Source organism: Cupressus sempervirens, chromosome 3 (genome assembly GCF_028749045.1).
Source record: "Cupressus sempervirens isolate cs-2001-9-10 chromosome 3, ASM2874904v1, whole genome shotgun sequence".
NCBI classification, from domain to species: domain Eukaryota; kingdom Viridiplantae; phylum Streptophyta; class Pinopsida; order Cupressales; family Cupressaceae; genus Cupressus; species Cupressus sempervirens.
In genome coordinates this window covers 628524047-628538915 of record NC_143120.1, presented here as the reverse complement: position 1 = coordinate 628538915, position 14869 = coordinate 628524047, and the positions used below count along the sequence as shown (strand labels likewise).

The following is a 14869-nucleotide window of genomic DNA, read 5'->3' as shown; positions in this document are numbered from 1 at the left end:
CTTGCCATTTGGAAAACTTTTATTGTCTTCGTGTTCTAATCGATCTGCTTCAAGCATCTTGGATTTGAGGTTGTTGTCCAAGATCAGGTACACCCGCCTCGGTTTTGCAGAGTCGGAAGTGCAGGGGATTTGGATCACATTGATTGATTCCGTCAAGTTCGCCTTAACCAGTTGGATATCCCAGCATCGAGCAAGCAAGGCTCGTAGGATTCCAATTTGCGGTATTTTGGGAACCAACACCATTATCGATTGAATTATGGCAGCATTCAAATATTACATCAGTTCACTAAAACTCAACTGCAATCAATGGTCTATTTGGTATATTTGTGGATCACAAAGATGTCTGGTGGTTTAAGTTATCAGAATACTACAGTTAACAAGATTGTGTCATATTGTTGTAGATAACCACGGCCCACATTAACTTCAAAATACTATCAAGCTTGCAAATAGATCCAACAGGCCTGCCACTTGCATTGACACTAGACTCTCGACATGACAATATCTCTGACTCCTTTAGAATGAAGCCTATATGGAAGTCTCAAGTTGTTTTTTGGCCCATACGAACTAATCATGAAATGCTAGATGTCCATCCAATGATCTTCATACTTGCCACTCTAACGTGCTACTTTAGCTCATTAAACAATGTTCAATAGTAGATCTATAGATTTCAAAGGTGCTGGATTGCTTAGTTAGGATTTAACCATGTGTCTTTGAAAAAAAATTAAAATCACCGATCACCCTTCTCAATGCATTCTAATTTCTAACTCTGTTTAGATCAACAGTTCCAAGTAACCTGCCCTTAGTGTCAATAGTTGAGAAAAATCACCTCCGCAACTTGAATTTGGTTAAATGCTTGGATTGAAAATAGTAGGGGAGCTAATGAAATTTGCCAAAGCTGTATGCTTGGTGTCTGGATGTATCTGGATGTGCTTGGATGCTCACAGGTAGTGTGATTTCTTCCCGTGGGGACATCCGGATTTACAGTGTATCTGAATGCTCCCATAGGCAGAAATCATGCTTCTTGTGAGCATCCATGTGCACCACACACCAAAATCCACACCCAAATGGATGCAGGGCCAGGGTGCATACAACCAGTAACTGAGATTAATAGTAATATGAAATTAGTTAATATAATAATTAGTTAATCATCATCAGTTCTCTGAAGATTGGCCAAGATAATTGCACGATTATAAACAACTTATGTAGCTCAAAAACCACATATAAATTTAATAGACAATTAAGTTCCTATTTGGCACATTATAAACACAATGAAATAGTGATAATGATACATTGATTTGTATTTATAAATAATATATGTTAGTGTGTCATCCTTACCATATACATTGCACCAGTGTCAATTTAGATCTATTGAGATTTTTAAACCTTTTCTCCCCACTGGATGTTAAAGGATCATTTCATTTACCCCCTCTTTTTAATTAATATTGATTTTTCTTGATGCTAGACAATTTCAGGTAAAGCATGAAGGTTAATGATACATTTTGTGGCAACTTTTTTGAAGAAAACATTGCTGTAACAAAATTGCAAATCTGTTTATACTATTTTAAATTTTTAATATGTTATACAGCTCTCAAGCATGAAACTGATGGCCGAGTTATTGTGGCTGAATTTGAGTCATTCCGACTTGTTAACACGTATGTTCCAAATAATGGCTGGAAGGATGACGAAAATGGATTCAAAAGGAGAAGGAAATGGGATCAAAGAATGTTGGATTTTGTTTTACGAGTTTCTGATAAGCCTCTAATTTGGTGTGGTGATCTCAATGTTAGGTAAACTGTAAAATTCTATATGGTATAGCACCAACTATTTGTTTCAGTCATTCTATAGTTTAATTTTCATTTTAAGATATCCATCTTGTTCTTTTCAAATTTTAACTCAATACATATTGAATTTGTTGTACAAACATGTTAACTAAATTTGATTTGAAAGTTTGAAGCAGGCTGTGAAACATTTAAACAAGATGGATAACTACAATATCGATCTGCTCAAAATAGACATTTTAAAATTTATGTATGCAGATAGGGTAAAATTTGTATCTTGGTGCTCAAAATTGGGCATCAAACTGAATTGGATGTCCCTTATCTGTATGGTTAGGAGTTATGGCTATAATATCATATTATATGTAGTTAAATACCCATTAATTGATTTCTTGTTTCATTTCTATCTTTTTGCAGTCTGCAGATACTTAGCAAAGTGCATCTTCTGTATATTCAATTAATTGTATGTACATTACCATTGCACAAATGATCATTAATCTTTGAATGAGGGTGCTCATTGTCTGCAGTGCAAGTTATTTTGACAACTGTTTTAAGAATAAGTATACTTCTGCTGGGTGTTTGTTGCCGTTTCCTTTATCTTCAAGATTTTTATACATATATTCTTGCATGGATAGGTATAATATACTTTTGACTTTTATTTGTGGCAGTGAGGAATTTTTGTGAAGTACAAAGTGGTCCAATTATTGTATTTTGTAGATCAGCACAGAAATTATACATAATACTTATGCAAGGACTGCTTAACCATTGGTTGACAAATGCCAAAATGAAGTTTAACCTAAGTGATTGGTTCGGGTTCGGTTCGAAGTTCGAAGTTCGAGAACCAGTTTGCAAGTTTGTCAAAATTTTGGAAAGGGGTTTGGGTTCGTTAGTACAAAAACATGTCAAACTTATTATATATATATATATATATATTATATACACATACACACATACATATTAATGAAGCATGAGTTAAAATTAGAATGTAGCGTAGTAGCATAAACACATTTAAACGACAAAAACACCATTAACTTGCAATCATAGTGATCATACCATCATATAGTTGAACATCAAAGATTCAAAACATTATAAGTAAATCATAGCATCAAGTTCAAGTATCATTGTTTCACGTTCATTTTCAGCTAATGGAATAAAAAACTATTAATATTTTTAGTTCTTCATGTTAATGTTTGGTAGCTTCAGTCGGATAACTCTATGGTTATTCATATAATTATATATGAGATATAGTATTATGTGAGATATAAGCTTATTATTTGATATATATATATATATATATATATATATATATATATATATATATATATATATATATATATATATAACATAATTAAGTTTGTATTATTAATTATCTGTTTATTGAATAGACATGTCTATTCATTCACCCATGCTCAATATAAATGAGAGGATGTTGCATATGGAAAACATATACCTTATTACAGGCAATGCTTAGTGCATTTGCAGCAACGATTTGAAAAATTAACATGGAATTAGAGCACGTTCAATCTTAGGGATCTTTATGACATTTGTGTGGTGAGTTGTCGAATATTGTGATGTTGAATCTGTGTATAGAATATCGACCATGTTGAATGTGGTCTCTCACCATGTTTCAAAGATAGTAGTCATGTTAAACATTAAAATGTGACTGATTCGCATTTAGAGTGAGGACGATGATCTTCATCATGACGGGAAGAAGGTGGACGTTATGGGAGATAAGAGAACAGTCAACATAGAATAGTGACTAGGTTGATTTGTGCGAGTCAGCGAATAAGGGAAGATAACCTACGGAGATTTCCTTATTCAACATATGATTATAGTCTCAAGTAAATCAATTTCAATGCTCCAAAAGTCTTTGATCGTATGGAAAATTGGACCCCAACAAAGTATTTGATAGGAAAAATAAAAGATCGAACACTAGGGCTTCGTCCTAAGCATGAACGACTAAACTGACATTCAAAATTTGGAAGGAGTGACAAGAGGCTCACAATGAAATATACAATCATATTGAGGGATGTGAGTTATTTCCTTGGCTACTAGAGATCATCATGAGTGAAAACCAGATTATCAGGAATATTAGGCTTTGTCGACTCACCAAATCAAGCACAAATATTGGATGGGGATGTGACTATCAAAGCCCCCCTATATATTATTATGCTAGCACGTTACCTTTACTTCTGTGATAAACGGATCACCAGAGCTGTGGGTGCACTATATAGCTTAGATGCTCTCCCCATATTTACATACACACTCAGTACAATGAAATTCAATGCAATGGCTTTGTTCTTCATGTGCATCTACATCTGCGAGATGAGGACGGAGGCGTCACTGAGCTTAAGCAGGGACTACTGTAGATAGGGTAACCCTAATGCTAAAAATGTCATAAGAGAAACCATATGCAATGCTACCTCCTTCTACCCTAAACTCCCTGCTCGCATTCTTTGGATGCACTTTCACGACTGCTTCATTCGCGTATAACGTACATATTACCATCCTCCCCTGACAGGCAAGTATGTACATAGAAGGGTTGATGTTTCCAAGTCAAGTCATATTCCACGTAGTCACATAACGTGTGAAGAGCACCGCATTCAAATTCGACCAAGCACAAATGATTTCAACTCGTATGAGATTAGACCAATAATAATGCCACTTAATGAGGAAGATATAACATTGGATTTTATTAAGGATATGGGGTATGATCCCCTTATGGGATATGACAATAAGGGAGTAAAGGCACCATTCCAATAAAGATAAGTATTAAGGTATGTCTTATTTTATTTCTTCCTTTCTAAGTTTAAATAAATATTATATGGTATATATAATTGAGAATATAAGTGAAAATGAATTATATACATGTATATATGTATATTTGCATTCATTCTAGATGATATTTAATAGATTAATATAATATTTGTTGAACATTAAGAGGTTGACTATGGGAGTATGAAAGGTGAAAATTGAGTACTATGTTATTTCTATTATTGAAAATATAAAATAAGGAGCTATGTTACGATTATTTATGTTATCATTAGTAATTTGTATGAGTTAATTACTAACATCCTAATTAATGTTAACATTCTTAATTGTATTTTTAAACATACTATAGAAGATATTTGCCTTGATCTTTTCCTCTGAGAATGTTGTTGCAGGAAAAGGGAGATCGAGATTTAGAGAGAGAATAACATTTCATTTTAGGAAATCTTGGAAGAGAGGGAGAAGACTGAAGATTCTATTTGGTTAACCTTCAGTGAACCCAATCTTATTGATTGAGAGGGAGTAAACCATGTTGAGCTGGTTTCTCTAATGTTCAATAAGTTGTCACAGTCATGACGAGTGTGACTATGTATGGGCCTATCCCCTGTGTGCATCATGAGGAAGTGACGACTTCCAAATTATAATCACTTGTATTTGGAGAAGTTGTTGTAAGGTGACAATCTTACAATCAACTTGTATTATGAGATCTAATAAATTGAGTAAATGGTGAATGTCTTGTATCTCAACATTCTGGGAGGCCAGTACTCTTAGAGTACTTGGTGAATATCATTGATATTCTGGGAGGCCAATACTCTTGATATCAAATGTGGTCTCTAAAACATTTTGAGTAAGTGGTGAATATCATTGATATTCTGGGAGGCCAATATTCTTGATATCAAATGTGATATCTAAATGTTTTGAGTAAGTGGTGAATATCATTAATATTCTGGGAGGCCAATACTCTTGATATCAAATGTGATATCTAAATCTTGTTTTGAGTACTTGATGAATATTGGATGTCGATATTCTGGGAGATCAAGACTCTTGATATCAAATGTGATATCTTTCCCTAGTTTGAGTAATTGATGAATATCATATGTTGATATTTTGGAGATCAATACTTTTGATATCGTATGTGATATTGAATTGTAGAAAACTTCTGAGATATCTTTAAATTCCTAATATTACCAATGGTGTAATATTTTGTCTTGTATTTATTCTCCCTTGCTAAGAGGGAGTGTTAATGTTTGGTAGCTTCAGTTGGATAACTCTATGGTTATTCATATAATTATATATGAGATATAGTATTATGTGAGATATAAGCTTATTATATATATATATATATATATATATATATATATATATATATAACATAATTAAGTTTGTACTATTAATTATCTGTTTATTGAATAGACATGTCTATTCATTCACCCATGCTCAATATAAATGAGAGGATGTTGCATATGGAAAACATATACCTTATTATAGGCAATGCTTAGTACATTTGCAGCAACGATATGAAAAACTAACACTTCAATCTTCATCTTCTTCTTCATCATCCTCTTCTTCTTTGGCATTAGTTAACTCAACAATAGAGCTAATGGCAATGGGATCAGTAACAACAACAGTGGTATTGGCATCAAATTCTTCAAAAAATGACAATGACAATGAGAGGCCACAAAATATGACAGTGCGAGGCCACCAAAAGCAATACATAACAACCTTTTAGGATTGTGGACGCCAAAAACTTATTAAATTTTGCAAAAAAAAAAACACTTCATTGTTGTTCACGGGGCTCAAAAAGCATGTGGTTCAAACTGGGTTTGAACTTGGTTCCATTTTTCTAGCCTGGTTCGCTTGGGTTCAAGCTTGGTTTGAATCAGATTGAACCAGCAAGCGAAAATTGGAACCTTGCCCGAATTGGACCTGAACTTCAAACCGGTTCAAACTTCTACAGGTCCAGGGGGTCCAGGGACGAACCATGGTAGCTTAGATTTTAACGAAAAGCTCTAATCTATGGGCAAAGTAACCCCAGACAACTGGTAAGAGCATAACAAGTAGAATTTGTATTAGCCATTTACAATAAGTTTTTAGTTAGCTTAGAACCAAGAGAGTTAGGATGAATGAAATAGGGAGTTAAGGTTCAGTTCCACACTTAGCTTGAGAAAAACCCTTACACACGATGTTGTACCCATACAAAGTTTGACGTCTATACAACTCAATGTCCATTTTTGTCAATATTTTTAAATTTTTTATGTGTTGCATCAAGCTCAGTAATAGTATCTTCTGGTCAAGTTGCAAGGTTCTCATGTCATGTTTCTATATTCAACTAACAATTATTAGAGATTGCCCATGACTGCACTTATTCTGAATTTCTAGGATTAAAGTAAATTAGGTTCTGGCTGATGTTGAAGGTAACTTGGACCTAAGAAGAAATAAATTGTCTAAAAAACTTCACAAGGTACACTGAAATTTCAAAATATACATTGAAATTTGCAAATATACATGTCATTCATATGAAATTAAGCACACAACAAGTTGGTTAAACATTATAGATCCTTAACATACACCATTTGAATGCCATCTAGGAAATAATAACTGATTTCAGTACTCAATTGTCAATATGCATATCAATATGTGAACAAAAATATTTAAATATAAGTTTTGTAGTGAATGATATCATAAAAATCTGGAAATCTAAATATGCCCAAAGGCTAGAGAGCTGCTATAAAGTTTCATCATCATGTTCAAGTTCAACAAAGAAAACAATAAATAGAAAAATGAAGCAAATTGCTGCTCCTATTCTGCCTTTGCCACCATGGCATCAAAATCAGAGTCGTCCTCACTATCTTGCTCCAGCGGAAGTGTAGTCTCATCTAATGGATCCCCAACCAATCCTAGTGCTGTCTCATCCTCGTCTATCTGGGCCACATCCTCAGGCTCTACATCCCACCGCAAGCTGGAGTTTTCCTATACTCTAGATTCTAACGATCCGTGTAATGTCCCAATTTGTTGCTAGCATCAGAATTTCAAGAAATAGCCTAATATTGGATCTTCGTAGGCTAGTGAGGATGGTTAGAGGGTCTTCTGAGGATTGATTCATCTCCAACATTCAGTGATTTATGGATTTGGCCTCCGTTCGATATCATTTGGACTCCATTTGCCATACTTACTATGTATAGTAAGTCAGGAGTAATAGAGATGGACCCTTTCTATTTTTAGAAAGCGTATTTGGTCACATGGGGAATTATGAGGAGAGATTCCTATTTCAGACGGCATGACAATTAGACATGTATTTCAGGAGATATTAAAGTTCAAGTGACTTAAGTGATTTAAATATTTTAATGCTATTATAAAGTTATAAAGTAACTTAAGTGACTAAAAAACAAAATTGGCTTTTAATCCCACATTGCCTAGTTGCTTGCGTCTTCCCTCATATCGAGGTTATAAAAGCGTGGAGCTACATTGGGATTGGGACCATGAAATGTTTTGTTATTCAAAATCCTAAAAGGTTACTTTAATGTGACTGGATCTTTCTTGTAAGATGAAACCCCTTATGAGAAGTGTGGAGACTGGATGTAGCCCCAGAAATTTCTACTAAGTTATCTAAATTAGGTATGGTTTATACAGACTCTTTTGATAAGTTCAGTATATTCTCAGAAAGCTTACGTTTTGGGAAGAAGTATAGACTTCTCTTGGCAGTAGCTGGTTAACCACAGGAATAGCTTTCTCTTTAGCAACAACATACGTCCTCATACACAAAATACAGTAACCACTAGCTGGGCTCACTCCTAAAGATTGGATAGAATAGTATAGGCATCATGCAGGAGCTAGAACATTCAGTATTTGCCAATGTTAATAGTAGAATAATAATGGTAGTCGGTTAACCTAAGGGAACATGGGTAAGTCACCACTCTTGTACAGGGTGACGACAGGGATACAAACCCACTACAGTTGCGACAGTGTAGACATTGCACTTCTCAGGCTGGTAGGGTGTCTTCCACGGGTAAGGACAGTCGGTTTGAATGCTCCAAGGTTTGTCCGTTCATGGAAATAGGAGATCATGACCCTTCGATAGACAACTCTAGTACTGCATGAACTTCCCAACCTCCTACATTGAACTCCAGGTGCCAACATCTGCTATACTTGTTCCTTATTTATATGTAATCAATTATATTGCTATTAAAGCATAGTTAGAATGAGAAATACCACTCATGGTTAACGTGAGTCTTTAGGAAATAAGAGCTCGCATATGACTGTCTATATGTGATTGGTGTAGTTCTGATATACATCTGAGTTTTGGACTTGACGATTGAATGTGATCATTTCACCCTATTGTTACGCATTACTTGGTGGACACATAATTGAATCTTTTGAGAGATCGTTCATATCTATTCATAGTCTGCATTTTCTCAGTGTACTAAGGTCTGTGATACATGAGTGGGGAATTCTACAATGATAACAAAACTCTCGTACTAGGTTGAACACTAACTGTTCGTCCAATTGTCTCTCTAGTCAGATTTTAAATTCTTTGTCAATTAATAGCAGGGATCTTACAATCCGCAAGTCGAAGAGCATGATGCACTACCACTATCTTTTATGCTTGTTTAGAGGTAAGTTTGTTCTGCTTGATGGAGTGGATAAATGAATATGTGGAGCAACTCCTCTTTGCAGCTGAGGAACGAGCAACCTGTGCAAGGAGGCAAGTGGCAAGTGCTTTTAACTTAGGTGTATCTCTCCCATGCTAGGTCCACCATCCAATAGGATCTCTGTCCAAAACTGCTCTATCCAACCTTGCCTGTGGCTTACCAAAGTTTGGGCTATAAAGGTTGGTGAAGTCAAGGAATTGTGCATGAAGAGCAGAGGCCACTTGCGCTGAATACATCTTATCAATGGCTCTTGTGAAGCCGTTCAATGCCTCGGGATCATCACATGGGAGGCCCCTTCCTTCCAACTCTGCATACCTATTCAATACCTTGGGATCATTACATGGGAGGCCCCTTTCACCCAACTCTGCATACCATTTGGGATTTAGAGCAAAGGCTTCCATATGAAGTGGGGGTATTCATTATGTTCCACCTCCACGTCACAATAGGCCTAATATGCTCCTTATAAAATCCCAATGTAGGATCCTTTGCTACAACAATTCTTTTCATCTTCTCCAACATATTGTCAAAAGTCTCATATATCTCTCCTTGACTAGGAGTGTCAATATCAAAATATCTAATGACATCTACACTGTGTGCTATGATAGAAAAAATATGTCTGCAAGATGCAAATAAAAACTAAAATCAGAATTAGAAATTTAATTTTTTTAAGTTAGTATGAAAATCAGCAAGCAAAAGACTAACATTTAATTTAAAAATCAGCAACTTACCTCATTGTGGATCACCATTTCTCATGAAGGATCCTTTGCTTCACCGCTCTCCCTTTAGAGGACTTAGAATGGGACCATCGTCCCCACTTTGGATTCACCACCATCAATTGAAAGGCCTCATACACCTCAATCATCCTCTCCATCAGGATGAAGTAAGTGCAATACCTATAGAGACAATTATCAATTAAAATAAAGTTGAACATTAATGATTAAACACATCACATGTAAGTTTGTAACAGTTATAAATAAAAATAAACTTAAAGCAAACTAAAAGTAAACTATAATTAAAATCGACATACCTTGTCTCGGCTAGTTTGAGGAACTCCTTAGAGAAGAACCTGAATAGAGCAAGTGAAGTGTGGTGGTTGCATATAAACATTTGCACTTCTCTAACTTCTAACACTGGCTGTTTCACCCATTCAATTTTTCCTATGTCCTTCAATGCATGAACACAACAAGGGGTCTAGAAGATGTGCCTATAAGAACCCTCTACCATCAAACCGACTGATTTGCACACAGATGCAGAATCTGTGATAACTTGTACTACACTAGCCGAATCAACCTCCTCTATGACATCTCTCAAAGTGGTGAATTGGAATTCTGCATCCTTCTTTCTTGAGTAATCTATGGCTTTCAAAAAAAAGAGTCAGCAGGGGATGTGACAATGATATTGATGAGTGGCCGATGTCTAACATCGTTCGACCCATCCATCATAATAGAGCAGCCTGTCCTAACCCAAGTACGCTTCATATCCTCAAACAACAAAGCAGCCCTAGATTACTCTTCATCTAGGATGGTGGTTTGTAGCTTATGCTCACTATGGGGCCAAATGAGAGATTTGTATTCAATATATCTTTCACCATTTATTTAAAATAAGTGGAACGAGCTGCATGATATAGGATACCATTAGCAACAAAGAATCTACCAATGAATGTCTCACATTTTTCTTTTGCCTATGCATTAAACAAACTTTCCACTGAGCCCTTCTCACCACTACTCATCTTCCTCTTCCCTCTAGACTCAGTAGGGCTGCCACTAGGACGAATGGTGGATGACATATGCCTAGATGATTGTGACTGAATAGATGGTGATGTCATTGTCAAATTTTGCCCCCCTATTTCAGCCCCTAACTGCAATCTTTGGCATTCTAATCCAAGATAGGACCATGCAACACCTAAAAAGTGACTTCACCCTTGTATAGTTGCCTCTAAAATCATCAAGACAAACATGACAATCCCACACCTTACTCCCTTCTGCATTTTTTTAATCTTTTGGCCTAGGTGTGACACATTGGAGAAGAGGTTTTTTCCTATTGAAAGGACCCTTTGTAAAATCCTTCATGATGGTGGAAGGGCATTTAATCAAATCAGTTTTAGGATTAGCTCTTTTCCTAGTCCCACTACTAGTAATATCACCCCCAACCACAGTTTCCTTCTCATCACCACTATTATTAGTACTTCCACTGTTGCTCATTGTGCTTTGTTTTGAGATTTAAATATGCAATGAAACTATGAGTTGAAAAAATGAAAAATATAATAAACAATCAGACTTTTCAAGTTGCAAATATATTTTAGAAATGGAAAATGGAAGCATAAAGAGTTTCATACTTGGTGCATAATAGAGAAAGCACAAATCCTTGCTTAATCTCTTGGAAGTGAAAAAATCACCTCTTACAAAATGAAAACCCCAGCTAACTGCAACACACTCCACTTCACAGGCAAAACCAAATAAATGACTAAACAACCATAATATGGTGTTTTTGACGTTTTAGGTCATTTTAAGGGGTGGAACCCACTAGGCGACCAAGTTAGGATTAAAAAACTTATGTTTTTTTGTTTTTTTTTTGGTTTTTGCTTTGCAAAAAATGGGGATGACCAGCCATCCCCAGTACTTTTGGGGGACATTTGGGAGTCCCCTTTCCACACCTAGGATGACTGATTGTCCCCTTTTTATTTCCTAGACGTCCCCAAGTACCAAGGACATCTCCTGTGGATTTTGGCAAATTAGGGACCGCAGGGGGACGTCTCATACCCTTCCCCCCGTCTCGGGGACCACCGGGGTACGTAGTAAAATATATTAGTGTAAATAAGTATTTGACCTTTTTAAGCGAGATTCACTTAAGTGAATCAATTGGACATGTGCTAAATAGAAAACTTAAGTGATGCAAGTCCTTTACATTGTTATTTTTTGTTTGAAATACATGTAATTGCTCCTTTAAATCACGTTTTTGGCTTGCAAACCACTACTTTTCAACAAAACAACTTGTTGGGTGGTTTCATTTGCATTTCAAAACATGTAAACTGATCCTCTAACCTTGATTTTCCTCTTTACATGTAAATGCATCACATGTAATGGCATCTTGTAACCCCAATTTGCCAAAGGATTTCATTTACATGTAAATGCAAGTCATGAAAATATGCAATGACCTTTTCTAAGCCCAATTTTGGCTTCGGCATCCAAATGCATTACATATTTAAACATGCAATCAGGGTTTGGATGTTGGATTACATGTAGGCAAAATGGGGCTTTTGCTTTGAATGGCTTAGGATGCAAGTGGGAAGCATATGGATGCGTGTTGGATGAGACTTTTTATGTTAAAAAATGTGAGTTTCGACCAAAATCGAGTTTAGGTGATGCAATTACATCTGGTAAAAACTTGTGATTTTACTTGATGAAAACATGTAATCGGGTTTTGGGGTTTAGATTGCATATTTAGGAATATGGAGTCTGGATGTATTAGATGATGGATGAAAATAGAAGGTGGAAGCATGGAAATGTTCTTGCATTCTTGAGGGAAGATCTCCAACTTTTTTCCAAAAACAAACCAAAACAATCAACAAAATATATACATAAACTTAAAAAGAAAAAGAAAAACATGTCTCTTGCTTTCACTCAAACTTTGATAAACTCCAAAACTCCACTTTGCATGGTTAGAAATCCTCTACTTCTGGAAGTTTGTGTGGTCCAATGGTAGAGATTATTCTTATAGATTAGGAAAACTAGCCATGATCTAAGCCAATACACTCTCAATCAACCTTTGAGTTGGTGTTTGGTATTGGTATCGTTGTTCCAACTGTTTGATAGAAGTGTGGTTATAGAGATTAAACCTTGACCATTACTCGCTCCACGTGTAAGTGGTTTCTTTCTTGAAATAAGAAGAAAGAATATCAGTAACACCCCTTTTACAATATCTCTTTACTTCTTGCTTACCTTGAGTTGATACAAGGAATGGTGAGAAGGGGTAGCCTTCCCTTTAAGGTAGGAGAGACGCTGTCTCACACGCTATGGCTGGTCAACCTATTTTGTGACCGAATTTGCATAAACTGTCAATTGCAAAATATCCACCCAACAATCAGCACTTAGGAAACATCACAAAAATGTAGGTTATTCGCTCCTACCATATATTGGCAGATAATGATGCAATTTTGCATGGCTCAACACCATTGAAACTATGCTTAGAAGATGACTTTTTCTTCCATTGAAGTGTTCCTAGTATGAAATTGAGAAGATTTAGTGGAAGATGCCTGCAACTAGAAGGGGTAAGAGAAAGGGATAGCACACACAAAATCAATGGTTGTACTACAAAGAAACTGTGGAAAGAAAAATTGCAAATTTATTTCAGATTTGAATTGAATGAAATGATGAGTTTATATGTGATTTATGTTTAGTCTGAAAAAGTTACAAGTGAAGAGGTCACCACACATTTTAGAAAGTATTGCTAACATAAAGTCACACTCCAAACATGGAAAATCTTTTTTGAAATTGTGCCAGGATAATGAGGCATTTAAAATCAAAACATATTGCATTTTGGTTGAGTCATTGACTTATGAGCACTAGAAAGTCAAAACTACTCTAGGTGCAATTTGATAGTGGCATGACTAGCCTAAAATCTGTCAATTCTACATCTAGGCACTTATTTACGAATTTTCCTTCTAGTTTTGGTTGGCCATGCCTAAAGCCACATTAAATAAAATAAAAATACCACCCTTTTTCGGCTTAGCACAATAAAGGCAGAACTTATTGATATATACGATTTATTCTCTATCCAAACACAAGCAAATTCACGTATGCTGTTTTGAGGAGAGAATACAAATTTTTCAGATTTTTGTTTCATGATATATCAAGCTGTAATGTCCCCTTTTTGGGACATTAGGAAATTAAAGACATATTAATATACTATTAAAATTGATTATGGGAGCATAAATTAAATTTATAAAAAGGTCAATTAAATATTATAAAGTGGGCTAAAAGTGACAAGGAGGGATAAGACAAAAAGACATGAAGGGAGTCGAAGAGTCACAACTTTGAAGATTAAAACGAGAGAGCCTCATTCATTCGGATATATGTTTGGATATGGAATTGGTTTGAGATTTTCTCTTGGAGAAAATTAGGAAGCTTCAGCTTCAGCCACTTGGAGGACAAAAACCCACAAGCCGGGAGACGGTGGACGAAAACCGTATTGGAGACGTCATTTCAGGTTTCTCACTTGTGCTAAAATTGTATTCTAGTTTCAATGTTTCCAATTTGACTGTATTTCTGTTTTAAGATTGGAATTAGTCATTATCCATGTTATTGTAATGCTGATGTATAATGCAATAATGAATGCTGGAGTTTTTGGAATGAGTGTTTGTTGGTTATACATTGATTTATGGTGCTGGTTATAATTGGTTATTTGTTGGAAATTATGATATAAATTTCTGTTTATGAATTTGAAATAATTTGAGGAAAAAGTTGGGTCTATATTCGTAAGGGATATTACAATGGTATCAGAGCATCAACCCTGCCATGTTGTTGGGTCCAATCAGAAGTTTCATGAGTAATGAAGTTATTTATAGTCTGAATTTTAAATTTGATTGCACGAGGCAAAAATTATATTATCAAAGTTTTTGAAAAATATAATTTCAGAGAGTGCTGAAGATTGTCTATTTCTAGATTGTTTTTGAAACTT

The 14869-nt window shown here is 35.4% G+C and overlaps 1 protein-coding gene across 1 annotated transcript in view; it reads left to right on the top strand.

Annotated features, from left to right (window-relative positions):
* Nucleotides 1-14869, top strand: part of LOC149568256 (DNAse I-like superfamily protein) — a 200121-nt gene that overhangs the window by 66818 nt on the left and 118434 nt on the right. Inside the window, exon 4 of the mRNA XM_089821244.1 lies at nucleotides 1586-1787. Coding sequence (XP_089677370.1) covers nucleotides 1586-1787 — 202 coding nt within the window. The remainder of the gene's footprint in view (nucleotides 1-1585; nucleotides 1788-14869) is intronic.